We start from the raw sequence: 23854 nt of genomic DNA on the forward strand, positions 1-23854 counted from the left end.
CTAATGTCAGTCTCTGTCACCTAGGTAAGCAAAGTTACTGATCTGACACCACCTGCACGATATACCCTTGCAAAGTGATCACTTTCTGTCACTGCTTCTGTCACTTTCCTACCATCACCACTGAGTAAAGTTATCTTTCCATAATCATTCTTTCTCTTACTTGCTACATAGTGAAAAAAATTCTTTTGGATTAGCTAATTTTCTGATTTATTAAAATCTGAACACGCAGACCCTGCATAGGAAGCAGGAATAATGCGTAGTGAAAGAAGATTAAAATTTGATTTAGTCATACTAGTTGCCCTTCTTGCATGTGCTTTATAATCCACTTAATCCATACTCAGTTCATCCTCCTCACCCTGGGTATGCACTCTGATACTGCCTTGCTCAAATAATCCTCAAGTTCTTCCCATGCACTAATTATTATTATTTTACATTATTTGGATGTAAATTGACCATTATACACACACGTCATATCATACCTCTCCTTGAATCCATTCACCATCAGGAAACTCGCAACCAATTCTGGCAGTCACTTCCACTAACTCACCACTTTCCACGTCCGCACGGTTAGCCTAGTGGCTTTGCGCTTCGCAACCATACACCTAGGGAAGGAGTGTCCTGTGTTCATTTCCTGTCGCCAACGTGAGGAACTTAAGGATCTTCCTCAGCCACATCCAAGTTAGCCGGTCTTGGGCGTGGACAGCAGGGTTTTCACCCCAGTTTATCTGGGGTTTTTCATCTCGCAAGCAAGCAAACCGGCCCTGTGAACACACACATGGATCTACAGCCATAAATACTTAACCCCCCCATGAGGGGGACTCAACTTGCCCCAATAGGGATGGGGAAAGAAGGGAGGAAACTCCATATGAATAAATAAACCACTCTCCACACAAAAAAAAATCTGGTCTGCACATCCTTACTAACCACACTCTTACACAACTTCCACAGATGACTACCAGTTCTCTATTTGTCATACATTGAAAAATTTTATTTGCATGAATTTTATAAAACCCTTTAATATCTTAAAAGTTTCTATCATGTCCCCTCTTTTCCAGCTATCAATTAAACTTTGTATCCCACAAACTTTCAACCTATCCTCATAGGGAGTATTCCACAGACTTATCACCATGCTCACTCATCTCTGAATCCTCAACTACCTCCTGATTAACAAGAAATTCAGGTGACCAAATCTGTGTGCAGTAGTCAATATGTGGCCAAATCACAGCCACATAAAGAGGGATAATAACTTCCTTATTCTTACTTGTTAGTGTGTTTCTCAGCATCCAAGTAAATCTTTGAGCTATTTTACCAACTTTTGCAATATCCCCTCTTAACTTCAACTATTTGTCCATTATCCTCAAGTCTCATCAATTTTCTGCAATCGAATACCATCAATATGATACACTATATGCAACTGTTTCAACCCTAAATGCATGGCATTACATTTTGCAACATTAAATTGACAATCACTATCCTTTGCCCATATTACCAATTTATTTAATTCATCCTGCAGGATATGTACATCACCTTTATCAACTATTGCTCTCCCCAGTTTTGCATCATCAGCACACAATTGAATATCCCCCTCTTAAATCTTTCCATGTGTTACCGATATACAAATTAAATAGTGGTCCCAGTACCAACCCTTGAGCTACTCCACTAGCCACCATCATTCTCTTAAATTCCATCCCACCACATACCATTCTCTGGTCTGTCCATGCTACTAGTCACATATCCAATCTCATTTGCTTCAGCTTTTGTAATAGTTTTCCATGTGGCATTCTGTCAAACACCTTGGGAAATTTGAGCAGTATCATGGTGTAGCCATTACCTTTATCCAATTCTGTTGTCACTTTATTATAAAATGTGAATAAGTTACTAAGATAGGGCCTAATCTTTACAAAACCATGCTGCCCACTATAGAGCATCACATTCCTATCTACCCACTGTTGTATTTTACCTTTCACCAACTTTTTCAATACTTTAACAACCACTCCTGATATTTAATTGGCCTGTAGTAGTTTACTGCCCATGTCTTGGAGCCACCTTTATGAAACAGTACCATCTTACCCTCTTTCCACTCTCTTGGAACCCTGTCAGAGCTGAGACTTAGATTGAACTTTGTCAGAGGCACATATTCACGTAGTACACGGGCCGATATGCCATCCACTCCCACTGTTGTGTTCAGATTCATATCTGTAACATCACTACCCAGATGATGCACCTTTACAAAATGATCGCTCAGCAACTCAACTTCCTTTTGGTTGTCACATTCCTACCATGAGCACTGTTTAAAGTCATCCTATCATAGTCATTTTCCCTCTTACTTGCTATATAGTGAAAAAAACTCTTTTGAGTTTACTTTGGCCTGTTTAGGTAATTCTCTATCATAGTCTGATTTGGTCTTTCTTCCCATACTAGTCACCCTTCTTACTTGCACTTTGTACTGCTCATGAATATGCTGATCACTTTTTTCCCTTTATACTTTCTCCAGTGTTTTCTTTTATTTGCAGCTCTTGTCTTATATCCCTACTTATCCATTTAATTCCAACTTGGTTTATCCTCCTGACCTTGGATGTGTAGCCTGATACTGCTTCTCTCAAGCAATCTCTGACCATTTGCCATGCACTACTGACATTCTTTCCTTGTAGCTTCTCAAGCCAGGACACTGTTAAAAGATGACTTCTGTGTCTTTCATAATTACCAGCCTTATAGTTGAACATAAATCTTCTTGACAGAGAATTCCACATGTTTGGCAGCTTCACAGAATAAGACCGCATGTTATTATCAGACCACTCTCAAACCCACTGTCCCCTCTATAACATGTTGTTTCATGTAATTATCCCTTAGCAACGGTATAAATCCCAGCTTCCACCTTGCCATTTTCCCCCTTTCCTCCCTCCAATCGATGTCCCCATAGTTAAAGTCTCCCATAATAATTGTTCGGCCTACACTGATTGTGCTAATCTGCTGATACATGGCATCTTGCTTTGAACTCCATCATTTCTAGCAGCATGCAACCAACAATGTATTTTGTCCTATTTGCCTCTTATCTCACACCAGATGGCCTCAAATGAACTATCTCCCTCAGACCTAAAATCCTCTTTAACTTCTAATTTTGTTGGTTTTAATTCTTCAGCTATCATCAGCAATACCCTACCTCCTATCCTGTTTCCTCTATCCTCCCTGAAAATACAATGCCCTTTACATTCTATCCTTGTAACTATATGATTTTCAGTCAACCAGGTCTCACTAATGCCTATAATGCCAATGCACCTTTATTCGTGATACTTCTTGCATTTGTGTACATGCATTACAACATCCCTTTGTACCCACAGTTACCCTTGCATATATTATTATACCAACCCATTCAAATTGGAAACCTGTGAAATCTCATTCGGCATTGCATAAAAATTCCTGTACACATGCTCATTTATCACAGGGGTGGCTAGGCACATGCTTGATTTCATCCTCCCTAAGATCTCTAGTTTCCCTAGTTTTGCACTACCACATTCTCACTAAACAGCACTTTCTCCAAACATCTAACTCCCAAACCATTTAAATGTAGTCCATCAGGCATATATAAGGCCGTTCATCCAAATTCACTCCATACATCAATAAACTGCATACCATTCCTCCTGCACAATCTTTTCACTGACAGTCATGGCCTATCTTTCCAGTTCTGTCCTATCATACTTAGGCAATAGACTCACAATCTATACTTTCTTACTCTTCATTTTTCCTTTCCCTAATAACTTTCATATCTTCTCTCATTGCAAATTTCTCACCTTTTAAATCATTTGTGCCTGCCAAAACAATTAACTAGTTCTCTTCTTTCTTTCTTTGGCATATTTACAGCTTCACTAACATTCTTTATCTTTGCACCTGGAAAACATGATTTTATCACTTTCTCATTAAGTATACCTCTTATCACCGAATCCCCATACAATACTATCTCTTTTCTCTCAGTTTCTCACACTTTTATGCTTTTCCCACCCACTCTTTATTTCATTCTCCATCCTTCTGTACCACACACCAATCATTTCTCCAGTCGCTCGAGCTCACGCTTTGTCCTGTGAAGGAGTCTGAGTAAGAAGTTTTTCCACTTGGCTATACTATAAATTAAAGATTCCAAGAAATCATAAACCTGGTTTAATCCTTTATCCAAGTGTAAGCAAACAAAGTTTGTGCCTGAAATATAAGCAGGACTAAGGTAACTTGTATATAGAAACTAATGACCCAGAGGTCATTAGTTTCTATATATAGTTTCTATATCTGATTATATATCTATAATCAGATATAGATATAGATTATATAGATATAATCTATATCTATAACTATAGATATAGATTATATCTATATCTATAGTTTCTATATCTGATTATATTTCAGATGCAAACAAAGTTTGCATCTGAAATATAATCATTGGATAAAAGATTAACCCCCCCCCCCCCAACCGGCCAGGACGTATATATATGTACAGAGAAATCTGGATACAATTCTGTAACACCTATTGAATAACATGGATAAGAAGTGCAAGTTAGTCTCACTATTTCATACACCTTGGCTGGTAGAGAGGTTAAACCAAGTATATAATTTCTTGGTATCTTTAATTTATAGTATAGCCAGTGGAAAAACTTCCAACAACTATCTGTAATGCAGAGTATTTTAATAAGGTGCGACATGTTTTGGCAACTAGTATATGAAAATACGACTTCTGCATTACTTCAACCTTAGTATCACCTCTGGGTCTGGCTCCCACTGACGAGACCTCAATAAAGCTTGCAACTGGTTTGGGTAATGACCCTTCCCACAATGCATAGCATTATACATTTCAGCAGGGAGATGTGCTTTGCATTATGGGATACTAAGGCAAGTGTGTGGAAAGGCTTATGTGTTCGTTGTACATGTTGATTGAATTTTAACAGTATAGATGTGAACACAGATTGATAAGAAAATAACTATTTATTGACTTAATTGCTAATATTTCGCTGGACTTCTATCCAGCCATTTTCAGAGCACACAAACAAAGTTTGTTACAGTAGCGAGACAACCACAATCCGGCATAACAATGGGACTAGTATGAGCAATTGTAGCATGCAATACAAAGACTAAAGTTTTAATTAGGCACCATCTAAGTTGGAGGGAAATAAAAAAAGAGAGAGAGAGAGAGAAAGCAGGTATTAATTTGGCCTTAGGATGACTGTCTCCCAAATCTTTGGTAGATTTATACAGCCATACTCGTTGAGGTTTGGAGTATGTTTCAAGGCTTCTGTTGATTCCAGGAACAGCCTCTCTGATTTGTAAAAGCTTCTGTGCAGCACTTTTGGATATCCCCACACACAGGATCGATTGGAAAAAAACAAAAGTGCTACACAGAAGCTTTTACAAGTCAGAGAAGTTGTTTTACACTTGTTTGTTTACACTTGGATAAAGGATTAAACCAAGTATATAATTTCTTGGTATCTTTAATTTAGAGTCTGAGTAAGTATGCAATTTCCTTCCACACTAGCATCTCCTCATCCACATTGTTACTTTCAACCACTTCCTTCAAACTCTCATTTGTATTTAGTGCACTATCATTCACTGCATTCTCACACAACACTGACAATCCTGCCTTATCTCCATAATATCAGCCACTTCATTCTTTTGCTCCCTACAAGACTCACATTTCCAAGAAATATTTTCTTCATTCTTGCTCTCAAATGACAAACCATTCACTCTCGGCAACAAGACAAAACCAAGACACTGATGTTGGCTGATTGCCATTTTTCTTGTACACATCAGTGCCATAACAAAAAACATTTCTTTCTGAAAGTATATCAGATAATAATAGTTGACTAAACAATACCACTAACACAGTCAAAAATAAACAAAATACAAACCAAACATACATAATGTAAAATTTGATGCAGCGTAAATTTTTCCATTTTTTATTGCATGACTTTTACAGGGGTCACATCAAAAATAAACTTGTAATTTTCTATGTAAATAATACTAAAAGCCCGTGTATAAAAACCCAGAGTAATTAGCATGCTAAACTGAGTAAATAGAAGTTCAAGGGCAATGCCTTAGAAATCGGAAATATATTGATGTTAGTATTTAGTATAAAATGTAAGAGAAACCTGCCAATCCGATACTGCCTTCAAGGTAAGTGTTAAATGGGGCAAGATACATCTGACATGGCTAAGTCGTTCATTTAATAAGATTAAATGTGCACTTCAGGGAGAGCTAGAAGTCCGTTTTAAGAGAAGGTCAAGAGTTTGCGAGGGAATGTTCGCGTGTGTGTGTGTGGGGAGGGATCGCAAACCTTCATCCAGGGTCCTGCAAAAACCGAATATAAGGCATCATAGAAAAATTATCGGCATCGACACCAGGAGAAGAAAAAGGAGGAAAAGAGGAGAGAGTAGCGTCTATCCACGAATTTCAACCCGTTCGAATAATGCTGCGACGGACAGTCCAAGGAGCCGATTAATTACCGAGGGAGTAGCAGCGCTGGACCAAATGCATTGCCAGTATGAGGCTTCAACCGCCAGAGTCTCAAAACGCCGGGAAATTGTGCTCCAGGCCCTGTCAGCCATTCGTCGATGAAATGTTGGTGTTCTTGAAATCTCCAAGTGAAAGTGCAAGACCTGATACAGAAAAGATGCCAGGGAATCTGTAAAGGAAATGTGAACAAGTGCACTATAGAGAAAAAGAAGTCACGTGAGTTTATTTTCAGTGTAATTTTGTCTATGTTATGAGAGACTGTTTTAGAAGGACAGATAAGTTTATAGAGTTACTATATATAGTATGGAAATAGTTTACATTAAAAGAAGTTTATATAAAGTGAAACCTGGAATTTATAGTTAACAAGGCATGATAATGCCTATATTGTAAATGGGCTGATGGTTTTCTCTTTAAATTGTTTAATGATTTGTATTATGTTGCATGCGTATAAATTTTCTAAAGGAAGTTTTCCTCTAAAGTGTTAAACTTAGAGTGGAGAAAGAAGTAATAGTTCATTAATGTGTAAATTGTTTCAGTATAAATAAACATGTTTGTTTTAATTAAAGAGAGTGCTGCCTGATCTTTTACGCAATGCACTGTTTCCAAATAGCTATGAATTGAAGTAAGTGTTAGCCACGACTGAAAAATATTATTGAGAAGGGCCTTAGTATAGAAAGCGAACTTTACTGGATGTATTGACATTTCTTATACTACAAGTAGACCTCTAGTGTCACAGTCGTTAATTCAATAATAAATTTCTAGAGATCTCCGGTATAAGTAAAGAATACTGAAGGTAGAGTAAATAGAATAAAGTTAATAGAGTACATGAAAGGATTAAGCTAGATCAAGTTAAAGTGAGGATTGAATAAGGTAAATGAAGAATAGAGTTATAGAAGAAGTAAATTAAATATATAGAAGTATAGTAGAGTAGATAATTTAAAAAGTTTACAATAGCGCAAATAAACTTACAGATTACAATAACGATATTGTTATTATTTGCTAAAAAATAATGGCTTAGGTGAGCAACACGTGTACGCATCCACTACTACGGACAATGCTAATGACATTCATTCCTTCCATGGCGTTTCTTATGCCGTGGCAGGGCTCCAAGTTGCTTCCTAAGTTTGTAACAATCAGTAGCTTTGTAGTTCTGCATGACTTGAAATTTGTACATGTTGAGCAAGCTCTCAGAACAAGACTGCATAGTCACTTTCCATGGTCGGAGGTAGAGTTGCTACTGTAGTTATAAACAGATCTTCTGATGCCATCACCAAATCCAACTCTGAAACCCCTGGTCCCTTCTAATACGTGCTGTTTTAGGTAATTATCCCTTAGTAACTGTATAAATTCCATTTCCATTTTACATGTGTCCTTTTCTCCTTCTAATCTATATCATAGTTGAAGTTTTCCATGATAACTGCTCTGCCTGCACTCATTGTGCAGGCAGAGAAATTAGTGAGGACCTCTGTGAGGAAAGGGTATATGTGGAACCACAAGGCCGAGAAGCTCAGGAGACAGCGTGCAGGTGTGACATGGAATGAGGAGTTGGCCAGAAAGGAGATCAATACAGTTTGGATGATATTCAAGAACTTATCCAGTAGAAGCAATGTCTAAATACATTCAAAGGGTCAGAAGGTTAAATAAGGAGTTGTGAAATGTATGAATGAAGAGATTAAGCATACAATACAGAGAAAAAAGGCATCATAATAGTGGTAATAATCAATTCCATGAGGATTACAAAGAACAGACAAGAAGGGTGACTTGGTTGGTAAGGATAGCAAAAATAAAGTATGAGCAGCAAACAGCTAATGAAGTTAAAAATAACTAGGGAGTTCTTTCGATATGTAAAAAAAAAAAAAAAAAAAAAAAAAAAAAAAAAAAAAAAAAAAATAGAAGGATGACGCTGATTGGAGAAAATGGTATAAGAACAACTGTTGCATAAAATATAGTCGAGATATTTAATGAGCAGTTCATAAAGGGCTTTCATTCTTGTGAATGTAAGAGTTTGAGACTAGTTGATGATGAGAAAGAGAGACTGACTGTAAGTCAGTCTCTCCTCCTCCTCATCAACTCAAATTCCAAAGGAATGGAAGGAAGGCAAAGATTGTGATGCCTCATAAAGGAGGTGACAGAACTCAAGCATCAAATAATAGGCCTATCTGTGTATTAGGTGTTGTGGTTAAAGTGTTGGAGAGGCTGGTGAGAACCAGAATCCAGAACTGAGTTGACAAAAATGTTATTATCTTTGATGGACAGCATGGATTTGCTAAAGGGAGGTCATACTACTCTGAACTGCCAGAGAAAGACTCTTTATTGAAGTTTCTGCATAAATCTTTTCTATCCAGATCTAAAACTTTGCAGTGAGTTTTATTTATTCATTGAAGTTTACTTTAGCCATTATCACTTTTTAATATCAAGAGTGGACATCATGTATTAACTTTTCTCATTATGCATGCTAACATTAATATAGTAATCTACTGTTTATCCTGTCTCCATCAATTATTAGAACAGTGAGTTCCGATATCTGAAGTACAATTAACTGGTGCTCTACCCAGAAGTCAGTTGGCTGGCAAGTGTCAATTAATTGAAGTGTCATTGTTTCGAAAGTCTTCAGTGAAGTTAGAAAGTTTTGAATTGGCTCTCTTGAATAGTTCAAAAAGGGATATAAAATTTAGTACGCTCTTTGTTATGTCTGATTTAACACAAAACGATATTCTTCTATATTTATGAAGTACCCGATTCTACTTGTAATCCCAAATATCTTATATGCAAAACAAAAAGTGGGGTTAAGTACTAAAAAAAAAAGATATTACTTTTAATATACAGTAATGTTACTGCTGCTGTGGTACTCATTAAAAATGATTCAATTTTCAATCAACTAATTTAAATCCAAAGAAGCTGCTTGCAGAAAGGGTCCCCCACTGTTTTTTTTTTAACCTTATGGGATGTTTTGTATAATATACTATTCATTTTTTTAGATGAAGTATTACTATAACACTCTAAGATTAACTGAACAATGCAACACGAAGTGCTTACCACATTTTCATCCAAATGCCAAAATTCTGATGGAGCCTTGAAGTAAGAAACAATATCCCAAATTTTGTCAAAATCATTTAAATGCTGTGCCAGCAGAAGTGTCTATAGAGCAAATTACCCCATCCTACAACTTCCCTTCATGTGATTGGGCTATATTTCTCAAGAGAACTTAAGCAATGTTAAAAACAACTATTTGCGAAATTAGGAAGAAATCAGTTAAATGGTACAACCTGTTGAGGTCTCTGCAAAGGAAGCGACTTCCCTACCCTTCATCCCTACTTCGTTTACCATGAGTGTTAGGTTCAAAAGTACCTTTATAATTTCAAACGAAGGTGGATATGGAGTAGCATGTTTTACTTCAGGTTTCCTGCTGCAAACAGACAAACCAACCCAATGAACATACTATACAGTACCTACCATTATCAGCCAGGCCAACAAGTGAACAATATTAATGCGTATACCAAAATTTAACTAGCATTGTGATCTCAACAAGCACTATTTTTATTTGTATCACCCAGATACAGCATAATGCAAATTAAAAATATCCACCTGGTGTAACTTATTCTTCAAGTGATTATAATTTTACCTGATTATTCTTCTGTTCTTCAGATTTTCATTTAGAAATGAAAAATGAATAATTTCAAATTTAATATTATGTAAAAATCTTACTTTCGTTAAACTATAATCAAGGAACTTGCCTCTTTTTTATAACGTTCTCTGTCTTTAGCTGCAACATCTAGAAATGGCCGCTTTGCTTCATCTGTCATTGCATTCCATTTGCCTGCACACTCCTTACCAAAATCTCCAATCTATATTCATTTTTAAAAAAAGTTCATAATCTTTAATAAAAAGAAGAAAATACATAAATATTTGAGAAAAACAGTATTAGCTTAGGCCATTGTTTCCCAAACGTTCAGCAACCATATACCCAGTGCACCCCCCCCTTTTTTTTTTTACAAAAAAAAAGTGAGTGCCAGTGCTCACTCATTACTAGCAGAAAAAAGGAAAAGAAGGGAAAAGGTAGGGGGGGGGAAGTATTCATCTATGCTATTACTTCATAGTGTGATCATATTTTCTTTCTTAAACGTAGTAGCTGTTACTGCATACTTTTGCCGAAACAGGCAAATTCATTGTTTGCACATTACTTAGAAATCTTCATGTCCATTTCTTCTCCACTGAAAGCATTCCAATTTGTTTACATAATGCACATAAGTCCCTTATTTCAATAATTTAGCCAGTTATACTTCACAGCAGTCATCATTTATTTAAAATTTTTTATCAACTATCTCCAACAACTGGACTAGTAATTTTTGTCTGTCATTCCTTACTGGGACCTGGTATATACACCAGGTAGGTCTAGGGAAAGTGGTTGGTCTTTAGTGGAGTGGATAAGGGATGCCAATTTTCTACATGGTCTGTAACAAGAGGTCAAATCATGTTTTTTTAGGATTTTGTTGATTTTTTTCTGTGGTGACTCAGATGTAGGGAATAGTGATGGATTTAGAGTAATCTTTTTTTGTGAAAGGGGGGGGGGGGTTGTGGATAACCGTTTTTTTGGATTTTATTTGGGGGGGGGGGGGTAACCATTGGCTGAGAAAGTGTTAAGGATGTGATTTAGTTCAGTGGTTAGAGCTTGGTCATTTGAACAGATTAGTTTTGCCCTGTTGAATAGTGTCTTAATAACTCCATATTGTTGGTGAAAGTATCTGCCTGTATGGGTGGATTTTCTATAAACTGAGAAAACCAAGGTTCCATCAGGTTGGCAGGTGACTAGTATGTCTAGGAAGGGGAGGCTATTGTTTTTCTCTTTTTCCAGGGTGAACTTGATTCTAGGGTGTTGGTTATTTAAGTGTGTTAGGAAGGAGAGGAGTGTATCCAGGCCATGTGGCCAAATAGCAAACACATCGTCAATGTAGCGAAGCCATATGGTAGGTGTTTTTGTGGAGCAGAGTTTAAGACTTTCTCTTCAAAAGTCTCCATAAAGAAGTTGGCCGAGGGTGGGGAAAGTGGTGAACCCATGGCTGTCCACTTCACTAAAGACCAACCACTTCCCCTAGACCTGCCTGGTGTATACCAGGTCCCTTGCAGCTGTAAAGTGTCCTACTTTGGCCAAAGAGGCAGGACAGCAAATATCAGAATCTCAGAACACAAGGACTACATCTGATTTCACCAGTACAGCACTCTGGGCTTGCAGGCCATGCTCTGGATACTCGCCACAGAATAAGGTGGAAGGGAGCCACAGTAATACACTGCAGAAAGTTCAAATATGAAAGACTATTCATGGAATCAGCCTCAGCCCTTAGGAACATGCCAACAAATTTGGATGCATGAGATTGCCCCAAATTTGGGAAACATATATCAGGAGAACTTCAGCTCAAAGGCCAAGAACACCTAATATAGTCCACCAGGGGGGCACCATCAGGACTTTAGGAAAACGGTAGCTTCCTTGCTTCTTTTCTCATTTGTTGTTATGTAGTACTTGCATGCACGTGGCTTTATCTTAAGTTCCCATGAAGATGGCAACGTGACGTTGCCGAAATATCGGAAAGTATATATATTAAAGTTGATTTTAATTATCATGTTTAACCAGCATATAAGCCTTTCTACAAGAAGAATTCATTAAATAACTACTTATTTGAATTTTAGGTAAATGTAAAAAATAGTACTGAATATTAAATTTCTAAATGCACCAACATCTGTTACTACTGCTTCAAAATGTGATAATACTTTCTTTCTTAAACATAATGACTGTTACTGTACACACAAATTGTCAAACCGGCCAAAATAAGGCATGTTGTTATGTTTAAAACATAACTTAAAATATCCCAGTGTTTACCATGTTTGGTGCAACTGCAATATGCCTTTTTTTAGCCAGACTGAAAAATCCATCGAGAACATAAGAGAGAGACATCACATATGGTAGGACATGGTTAGACAGAGCCAGAGCTCTGTCTAACGACGTCCTCAATTCTGCTGACACTAACAATTTGTTCCATATCACTCACCCAGTCATATGGAACAAATTGGAAAACATCTAAATCTAAAAAAAAATTACCTTCAATCCAGCACATCTCAACACTAACCTTAGTTATAATATCTCGGACTGTCACTGTGCTGCTATCCAACTTTGGCATTCAGAAGATCATTAACGCATGTACTTGCCCAACAAAGAAGTGATACACAGAATGGCTTCAAATGTCAATACATTGGCGTTTTAATGTATAGATTTTATCTTGCAATGTTTGTTTGTATTTCTCTCATGTAATGCACCTGATGAAGTCTTCTAAGATGGAAGTGATTGTGCAGTTTATTTAAAATAAAATATAGTGTTTCCATTTTTATCTCTCGGCATCTAGTCATTTAATCTACTTCAAACACACACACACACACACACACACACACACACACACACACACACACACACACACCACACACACACACACACACACACACACACACACACACACACACACACACAGTGGAATCTCAGTTGTCAAACAACTCTCATCTCGAACAAATCAGTTCCCGAATATATTTTCCGAACAGTCAAACCGGCAACCACGTGCTCTGCGGGCTGAGATTAAGGCGGGAGAGAGTCAGCTATGCCGTAGCCTCCACTTAGTACAGACACCTGCTGGAATTCCTGGAGAATTCATTAATTTAAGACACTTATTGTATATTATTAATATTATTATAAGGTGCCTCCATGGAGTCTTTTGACTCCATGGAGGCACAGCAGGAGACCCAACATTGCATACTAACCATTATTTACACAATACCTGTCATACTTCCCCTTAAACTCATTCACATTCTTGATTTTCTTTATATTTTGTGTTTTTTTTAAAATAAATTATTATTAAATAAGCTACTGTCGGGCCAAAAAAGGACAGTGATAGCAGCAAAGCAAAAAGAAAGCCGGCCTGGTTAGCGTATCCACTCTCCAGCCAAAAGGCTGTGGGTTCGAATCCCTCGTGGGCATGGATGTTTGTGATTGTCTGTGAAAGGATTAACGGTGGTTGGCAGTTAGTGGCGATGGTAAATTTGTGGAGACGGAGAGTTGTAGAGTAGATGTCCTCCCTCGATGAGTCTGTGGACTCCCTGGAAGGGTTAAGTAATGATAATAATAAAAGTTGTTAGAGCCACGATAGAGATGAAAAAAGAAATCATATTCAAACATGAAAATGGCGTTTGTGTCTCAGATCTTGCTTTTGGTATGGCGAAATCAACGATCTGTACAATACTCAAAAATAAAGAGGTGATCAATTTTCGTCTATATTTTATCTATTTATTGTGTTTATTCCTTTTGTGTAAGATTCTATGCATGAAGTACTGTTATAAAGGTTTAAATAAACAATCATCTGGGGTTTTGGGAACGGATTAATACATTTTACATTAATTCTTATGGGAAAATGGTTTCAGTTTTCAAACAAATCAGTTTCCGAACAGCCTTTAGGAACGAATTATGTTCGACAACTGAGGTTCCAGTGTATATATTTGTACCCCCCCCCCAATGCAGATTTTCTGAATATTGCTGGAGGTACATATATCACACTTTGAGAAATAACAGCTTAGGCTTACATGATAAAATATAATGAAGACTGAAATGGACAATTGCTTGTAATAATAAAAAAAAAAAATGAAATTAATACATGTATTAGTTAAAAGAAACAAACACTAATAGTTTAACTTTTTTACCTTTTGGTTGGGAATAGTACTGTTTTCTGTTTTGGAAAAACATGAACAAACAGCATTATCAAAATAATATTCATTACTAAAAAAAATACCATGGGATCGAAACTATTCTCCTCAGTTGGTCATAACTTCCTGCTTCAAAGTTCAGCATGTAATCTTTTCTAAATTGGCCAATGCCATGTCACCAACTGAAGTCAGAACAGTTACATCTCATACTAAAACATCTGGCACAGCACAACATTCTCTGAATCTAAACAAATATGAATGTTTCCTACATCACCAAAAATTCAGGACATTATCATCTTGAGACCTTAGCTGTACAAGCAAGATCCATTACTGTTATGAGTCTAGGATCCCACATTTTTGCACTCTGTCTATGTTTATCTTTCCAGTGCACATATACACAGTGTAGAGCATTATGCTCATGAACATATCAGATGTGTTTCCTCCTCTAAACAATAACATGAATGTTACTCTTCCAGGAATCAGCTGACATGTTAGCCATTTAAGGATCAGCTAAATGAGGGGGATGGTCGTATAGTTAAGGAATCACTATATTCACCCCAAATATACAGAATATGATTATTTTTAGTTCACAAATTATTTTCATCATCTGATTCCCTTTGTGATCTTTCATTTCTGAACTTTTTCAACAGCCACCATCATATTTATCTTCTACATGTTTCCCATGATTTGCTTATCTAATTTTGTACATAACATTCAAATATCACATTTCTCTACTGACACATACTGACTTATGCAATTTTTCTTCCCCAGACCTCTTATAGATTAATTTATTCAACTTTCCATGTCCAAATTACAATCAGCAATGACTCCTCGATAAAAAAAAAATCACACCCTGTTAAGTTATACTGTTGAGGAGTTTTGTGGTGTTGAACTACCAGTCTTGAATTTATTTTTAGTAATTAGAACACACACACACATAAATAAAAAATTGAACATATTTATGCATTTATATACAACTATGAAATTATATTAATATCCTACACTCTCCCTAATAAAAAATATACATCTTTAATTTCTTAAAACTATTTAAGATGTATTAAGTGATTAGTTCAGAAACTCGAATTCCTTTAAAATTTTAGAAAACCTATAAGTAAATATTTACCTTTGGAATTTGCCTTCCAGTTTTTTTCATTTCCTCTCTATACCACTGGGTGAAATTAATGTATGCAGTGGTAGCCCGTTTTGGTGCTGGTACACCATCTTTGTTGACTTTTGGTTTCTTTGATTTCGATTTCCCTCCACCTCCTGTATTTCCAGAAGGAGTATGTTGCATATGATGAACTGTGTTGCTATTAGCAACGGATGATGATTGAGGAATAGTTCCTGGAATTCCCTGATTTGATGAACCCACTGACAAATTTAATCCTGTGGGTAACATAGGCAACTGTGCCATAGCAGGATGTAATGAGGAATTGTTGGCTGCTGACACAACAGCTGCATGTTGTGCCATTGCATGATGGTATTCATATTCGGACATATTCCGATGTCCAAGTGGTAAGCCATCTAGGAGAAGAGAATAAAGAATTATGTCAACTATAAAAGAAAAAGCATACAGTATAGACAACTTATTTTCACAAAATGTAAATACTTTGGAAAAATATCTTTGTCAAAATATAGTGGAACATTTGGTATAATTCTTGCAGATACAGCACCAACTCTGACATTAGAATGTATTCAAAATTCCCTAAAAAATAAATTTAACTTAGCAAGATTGCCTAGCAGGAAGAATTAACTTTATTTTATTTTATTTTTTAAAATCTTCTCAGCAGTAATATGAAGATTAAATTAAGAATCAACTCCGCAACTTTCTCAGAATGACTTTCTGGTTGTGGAAAATTCTAAAAATTGTTTAAAAAAATATGAGACAAAATAAATACAAAGATAACATCATCAAATTTTTGGAATTTCTTAATTAAATTTTTTTTTTCATTATTCATTAGAAAATGTTCCTATACTTTTTTCTAATGACACCTAAACAGCTGCGTCCTTTTTATTATTAATGAAGCCAGATGGAGAAGAAGAGAGAGAAAAAAAAAAAAAAAAAAAAAGGTGGTGGTGGTGGTAGGGGGGAATGTACTAACCCAGCCACCAAAGCTGTGCGAGAAGATAGAATAAAATCTCCCCCCCCCCAAAACTTTCACTACTCTTTAAGACTTGCCCACCAAAGCCTAACACCACAAACTTGCACAGTTTCTCCCTATAGTTTAAAACTATGCCCTTATTCTTCCTGCTATTAATATATAATCCATAGTTCTGTCACACTTATTCTATTTGTCCAGTTTTTTTTTTCTATATTACTTCTGCAATAATCACAATATCATTGATAAACACAGCTGTTTCTCTTTTTGTTTCATTAAACACATCTAGGATACTATTCATCACCATAATGAACAGAAATGGAGATAAGACACTTTCTTGTTGCAGTCTATTATTATGTATAAACTACTCCATATTACCCAAAATTTAGTCTTCACAAATTTCTTACATTTGAAAAAAAAAAAAGATTTGGTAAAAAAATAAGTCAAATAGATTTTTTGGGGGGGGGGGGGGGAATCACCTTTATTTCGAGGTCTACACATTTGGTCCAGCGAGTTTCCAATTTTTTCATCCCAACTAAAATGTAGGATTTGTCAAATTGCGCAAAATAGTCATTGACAGCCTTGATGACATCCTCGTTCAAAGAAATTTTTTTCCCACTGAGCCAAATTTTTAAGTTTGGGAACAAGAAGCCATAGGGGGACCAAGTCTGGAGAATATGGTGGATGTGGAACCAATTAGAACCTCAATTCATGCAATTCTGCCATTGCTACAGCAGATGTGTGGGACAGTGCATTGTCTTGAAGACACTTATTTTTGTGTGCAATCTTGGCTGTTTTTTCTTCAGTTCTTTTAAACAGTCCAACAATGATGCACAATAGACTTCTGTTATTGTCTTACCCTTTTCCAAATAGTCTATCATGATAATTCCATGATAATCCCCCCCAAAAAAAACCATTACCTTTCCAGCTGACAAAACGGTCTTCACTTTTTTCGATGCGCTTTCACCGGGCATTGTCCACTGTTTTGACTGTTGCTTGGACTCAGGTGTGTCGTAGTGGATCCAAGTTTCGTATACAGTACGAATTGATGCACAAAATCCTGCGAATTGCAATTAAACATCGGCAAATGCTGAGTTGAAATATCTTTTCGCATGCGTTTTTATCAACAGTCAACAATCGCGGCACCCATCGTGCACACAGCTTTTTCATATGCAATTTTTCGTGCAGGATATTATGCACCGTTCAGTTGAGATGCCTAAAATCTCAGTAATTTCATGCACTTTCACTTAGTGGTCTTCCATAACGATACCATGGATTTTGTCAATCATTTCCTTTGTAGTGACCTCAGTTGGGCATCTGAAGTGTACTTCATCTTCGATGGACTTAAGACCACATTTAAACTCATTTATCCAAAAATAAATAGCATTTAATGCTCATGCAGAGTCCCCATGAACTGCATCTAACTTGGCTTTGATCTGCACAGCTGCCCACTTCTTCAAATCACTGCATGAAACTCGTTTTTCTCCATTTTTATGAAAAATACGAACACAGTCATTTTAAATGTTCGCCAAACAACCCTCGTATACATATTCTGGATCATAACTATTTCTTCTTTTCCTATCTTTCCCAATCCAAAAAAGCCACCCCAAATTTCCAGTGTCTTGATTTCCCTTACAGCAAAAATCAAATCAACAATTAATTTCCCATTTCTGAAACCAAACTGCTCCTCTTACAGACCTATTTTATCCTTTATTTAAATCTTTGCACACACACAATAAGGTTATTCACTTATACTTGTTATAAACCCTCGCTAAGCCTCTTTCATATAGGGGAAAAATCATCTTCCCCTACCCACCTTGGTCTAATCAATTAGGTATCATCTTTCTTCAGAAGATTCTATTAACCAATTTTTCATCTATCTCAGGGGATTTTCCATTCTTTATCTTCCTTAATGCTTTTTCAATCTCTGGTAGACTTACTTCTCTATTATTTATTTCACTTCTGCATTTATTTCTAGTTTACTTCACTATGGCTTTTGCAATAATGTTGCCACATAGTAATCTTTTTTCTGATAGTCAAAAGATTTCTGCCAATTAAAGAACATAGTTTCCCATCACCTTCTATTTTTCATTAATCTGTATAACATTTTCTTGTTCCCATTAATATCTTCCTCCAAACTTGTGTAAAATCAGTCCATCTTTTTATATTTTCCTTTTTAATTATTATTTATTTTTTTTTTGTATTACTTTTTCTCTCATAAACTGCTTCTTTAATTCTTCCAGCATATTTCCTTTTCTTCTTTCCTCGACAATTCTTTTGCAGCTCTCACCATTACACTGAAATTTTTCCCATTCTTCATTAATTTATTTCTTGCTGCATTTGTTTTCCATACACATCTAAAAAGGTATGCATGAAAAATAAATGCAACAGGAAAAAAAAAAAAAAAAAAAGGGGGGGGGATGGGGTAGAAAGCTTAAGCAGTGGATGTTGAAACAGATTAAGGTAAAAAAAGAATTTAAATTTCACTCCATGTTCAAATCCTATCAGTTATGGCTAAGAAGCATATAACTGCAATCTAAAGGCAACAGACGGCAAAACTTTGATGCCTATGATTTTCCCCACTCTATTCTTGATCAAGTAGGAAATAATCTAGTATCAATTTTTCATCAACATCCCAACTATATTTTGTAATTCTATATGTTGCCTTTTTTCAAGTACGGATAGCATTATGAAATGAAGAAATTGGAGAGAACATGTAAATGAATGGGAAAAAAGAATGCCTATTGGAGAAAGTAATAAAATATATAGCTAAAAGGAAAGAGATGTAGGAAGACCTAGGAGGAGAATGAAAATACAGTCCTTTAGATGCTGAAACAGGCTTCTAGCCTATATCTTGAAAGAAGAAGAATAAGCCTTTTTTTTTCAAACCAGCTGTTTCCAATTCTGATATGCCTGATGCAAAAATCTAATAACATTTGTCTTCATATCTTTAAAAGGTACCTGTGGCATGACTATAAACAATAAATTACACGATAACCACAGTAATTAACTTTAATGAAATGAAAGCACAGATATTTCATACTGAAAATAACAGTACATCATCATTGCGTAGAAACAAGCAAATCAAAGAAATGGGAATACAAAAAGCATTTGGTGGTTTACCAATTAAAAACTGTTGCCACATGTTTGAAATTAATATTAATAAATATATTATTAAAAACTATTTTTTGATGGTTACATAAAATTAGAATCTCCCAAACTTTTGGGAGTGGGAGACAATCATTCCGATTCAGATTTGGCCGATGTAAAAGGGCTTCGCAACTTTCTTTGAAAATACGTTATATTTAAACCTGCTGCTATGGAGAAGATGAGCTTCATCCCACTGGATACTGTTTAGTGTCAATATTATGTTGTGCCAGACTAGACTTTTGAAGGTTTCATGTATTTGATATAATATTGATGTTCATTAATATTTTTATTGTATAGAAATATCTGTACATTCATTTCATTAAAGTTAATTACTGTGGTTATCTTGTAATTTGCTTGTCTTCATAATTTCGCCCTTTGGTTGGAAAGACCTGGGTTCGAATCCTGTCTAAGAGCCTTTATCAACTGAAAGTGAATTAGCTGGCCTCATAAGGAAGTAGAGAACTTTTTCGCCTGAAACTCAGGTTTTTCATTCCTTAGAACACATGCAATTAGCATACATAATACACTGGCCTCAGTCTTGGCCATACATCTAAATAAACCAAACTTCATAATTTCTTTGAACAAAACCAATAGCTCTAAATATTTTTTTATATTCCTGTGCTATCTTCTCTGACTTATGCATTAATATCTAGGAAATACTGCTCAAGAGACTAACTTTTTTTCAGACCTCTAATAAGCAAGTTGTGATCTTACAACTATGATGAAATTCATCTATTATGTAAAAGATACATACATTCAGAGTGGCATTCAAATCCATGATATACTATTAAGTTGGAGGGCTATTCCCTTAGCCAACCAGGCCAGCAACCACAAGAAATTTTATTTCTAATAAGAAAAATTTTATAGCTTACATTTACAAGTGATTTTTTCATGGAAGTAAATACACAATGCAGATTTCAGCATTGTGTATTTACAGCAATATTAGAAAGGCTACTTTGTTAAGGCATAAATCAGTTTAAGAATGCTTCATTTTATATATCTAGATCAATATTAAAAGGAAACAGCTGGAATTCTTTAAAAATTATTAAAATGAAATTAATAATCAGTGAATGGTTCAATTATTTTATCTAACTGAATGAAAATTTCAAATGATAAGAGAACAGCTCACCTCAATAAGATCATTAAAATATATGAAATTACTTGTGCAGTTTTTCGATCCATACTAATCTTCTATTAGTACAGTTTTATTATACATTTACTGCAATAAAATAAGAATAATAACTATGTTTTACTTATATAAACTTTCATCATGATGGGAGGAATTATGTATACTTTTTCAATCGAATGTGAGTTAGCCAATCTCATATGGAGGTAGCATGGTTTTTTCCTCTGGGAAACTCAGGTTTTTCGTCCCACATACAGACAAATCGGCCCTTCAGAACACATGCAATTTACAGACAAAAAATACTAGTTATGGTGGTGGTGAGCAATAGATGGCATTGATGGAGATGATTAGTAGTAGAGGCTCGGTGTAGTGGTGGAGACAGTTGTATAGTAGGTGTCCTCCCACGACGAGTCTTCGGACTCCTTGAAGGTGTCACGAATAATACTAATAATTCACTGCAAGCCCACCATCCCACTTATTGGAGGCCTGAAAAAGTTTTCTTTGGCCTAAATTTGGAGTAGCATTTCTAGATATGTAAAAAAAATAATAAAAAAATATCCTATTCCACCTATAGATTTGCAATGTTTTATGAGTGGATGCCATAATATCAGAGGTTCAGTAATTTGAAAGGTACTTAAAGGATGGAACAATAACACAAGAGTGCATAACAGAATGATTATTGATGTAGATGTGGAATTACAACAAAGCAATAGCAGCAGCCTAGCAAGATACAGTAAGAGGTAAATGTGTGCATGCACCACACAGACAGTAGTGTTGAGACATATATCCTACAACACAGAATAAAATGAAATGATTCCACTTATAGTCTTTCAAAGAGGAAACCTGAAAGTAGTGAAAGGGAATGAAAACATTATTTTGAAAACAGCCAAGATAGATTTTACAAATGCAGTATCTAAGTAGGCCTAAATACCTCAAAAATCTAAAACAGTGATTTTTAGTGTTTTAGACAGAAGACAGAGTATCCTGAACTTTAGTGAATTTAATGCAGATTTCAGAATGGGGAAGTAAACATTTGGAACTTAATTGTGCCTATGGTCCCACATAAGATTCGACTAAGGAAGAAGTGGAGGAATTTGAATGATCAGATAACAATGAGAAAGGATGGTCTGAGCTGGAAATCTAAACAGCATAGTAGAGAATGAATATCAGAGATATAAAAGTATTCTGGAAAAACACGGAGAAGAGAGTATAGTCAATAAGTACCTGAACATTTTTATTCAGAAAATGAATTACTCATTACCAACAAATCAAATTTTCTAACATAAAAAATAAGCAAAAATTTACATAAAAAGAACACACAAACAAATATAACGTGAATCTTTATATGGGATTTTTCAATTGAAGGTGAGTTAGACAATCTCATATGGAGGTAGTAGGGTTTTTTTTCCCTCCCAGAAGCTTCAGTTTTTTCATCTTGCATAGAGGAAATAAATACTATGTTGTTGTTGGTAGCGGGTAATAGATAGTGAGTTTAGAGCAGAGTGCCCCCCCCCCCCCGCTGGTCTTTGGAGCTTTTCATGTAATAATAGTAACAACAACAACAATCTTCATATTACTTTCAAACTGCACATCTATCAACTTTCATCCTTTTGAACATCATGGAGTATATTCCTTCTGTCTGAAATCTTGTCAACTTTGGACAGAGTGGTAGATTATGCTCTGGACATAACTTCATAGAGGATTAAATGGAAGAAGTCAACTGTACTGTACAGGAGTGCTATAGGCCTGAGAGACTATTTTCAGAATCTCCCCAAGCTAAACAAATGGCTGCATTAATTGTCAAAAATTGTGAAATAATCATTTGAAACATTCAGCCTGACTTTTCTGAATTAACTTTGTTTTTATTCAGTTCCTAGAGGGCACTCTGTTAGGAGTTCCTTTTCATTACAATCTGAACTCTTTTTACAACTATCTAATTAAATGCTGTGTCTACCACATTTGTAATCCCCCTCCCCCATCTGAGGATATTCTGCTGTTTAGATCTTAAGCAAAACAAAAGTAAGATCAATAAATTATTTATTTTCCTTTGGTGCTGTTTAAACCATGAAGTACTATTATAAATAGCACCTGACACCTAAGCTGATCTATAGATACACAAAAATAAGAAAGGTCATATTATATTATTGTTAATATCTGGCACACTATTGCCACTCTTAATCATCATCTATATATAGGATCATATTATGAAGGAAAGTGGCATTAAACCTGATATCAAAATCAAGAGATATTCAGTCTTCTCATTTTTACTTTCTTCTTTTCATTCTTCTTTTCTACCTCTGTTTTATGCAGATGTTAAACTTAAAAACTCAATGCTTTTACAGACATAGGATACACTGGGAGGCATAGGGCTAACCACCTTATCCTTGTGTACGGTTGCAGCTAAATGAATAGAAAACCCTCGATATCGCAAGGTAAAAGAGGGAAAAAGGAAGACGAACAACAAGAACAAAAATTTTTGTGAAGATGAAAAAATACAAACAGCTAGTATGTTCAGAATGATAAATTTATATGAAATAAGAACAGAATTACCACTAAACCAGGAGTATACAAAACCAATTTTAAGTTATGGATTCCAAGTTGGGTTAGATATGTAAGAGTTGATCAATGACCTGGGAGCAACAGATATGCGAGTTCTGAGAAAAATATGAGTTCATAAAACATGAAGTTATCAGAAAGGAACTTAACATCATTAGCATTCAACAATGTGTGAGCAGAGAAAATCTAAGATGATATGGTCACTTAAAGAGAACACGAGGAAAAGTAATATCAACGTTGATAAAATGATTTGACTACTATTTGAACATTCTATTGATTGTTCTATTATTTTCTGAGTGTTGCTATTTGATCCATACACGACGTTGACTCTAAATCCTGCTTGTGTTTCTCTGATCTTTTGGTATATTTCTTTTTCTTGTTTTTAAAAAAATTAGTTATATCTCCTTTTATTATTATTATTAGTAGTAGTAATAATCCAATATTGCATTCACCTGACCATTCTTACTGTAACTCCATATTTGGTTAAGAGATGTGTAGAATTTCTGCATCATCTTGACTAAACTTATGTCTCATCTTATCAAATTCATTCTAATGCACCACCATTCTGAACTTTGATTATCTTCTTTAAATGTTGATTTTCTCTACTCCAACTATCCTAAGATATTTAAATTTTTGTAACTACAACAGACTTACTTTTTCTCTAAGTGCACTGATACAAAAAAGTATGGATGCTGAAACA

The 23854-nt window shown here is 35.5% G+C and overlaps 1 protein-coding gene across 1 annotated transcript in view; it reads right to left on the reverse strand.

Annotated features, from left to right (window-relative positions):
* Positions 1-23854, reverse strand: part of LOC150100643 (uncharacterized) — a 116047-nt gene that overhangs the window by 44032 nt on the left and 48161 nt on the right. Inside the window, exons 2-3 of the mRNA XM_090401177.1 lie at positions 15347-15747; positions 10224-10334 (exon numbers count right to left, since the gene is read on the reverse strand). Coding sequence (XP_090257303.1) covers positions 10224-10334; positions 15347-15747 — 512 coding nt within the window. The remainder of the gene's footprint in view (positions 1-10223; positions 10335-15346; positions 15748-23854) is intronic.

This window comes from Typopeltis vanoorti, chromosome 12 (genome assembly GCF_054136105.1).
Source record: "Typopeltis vanoorti isolate ZY-2024b chromosome 12, IOZ_Tvanoo_1.0, whole genome shotgun sequence".
NCBI classification, from domain to species: Eukaryota; Metazoa; Arthropoda; class Arachnida; order Uropygi; family Thelyphonidae; genus Typopeltis; species Typopeltis vanoorti.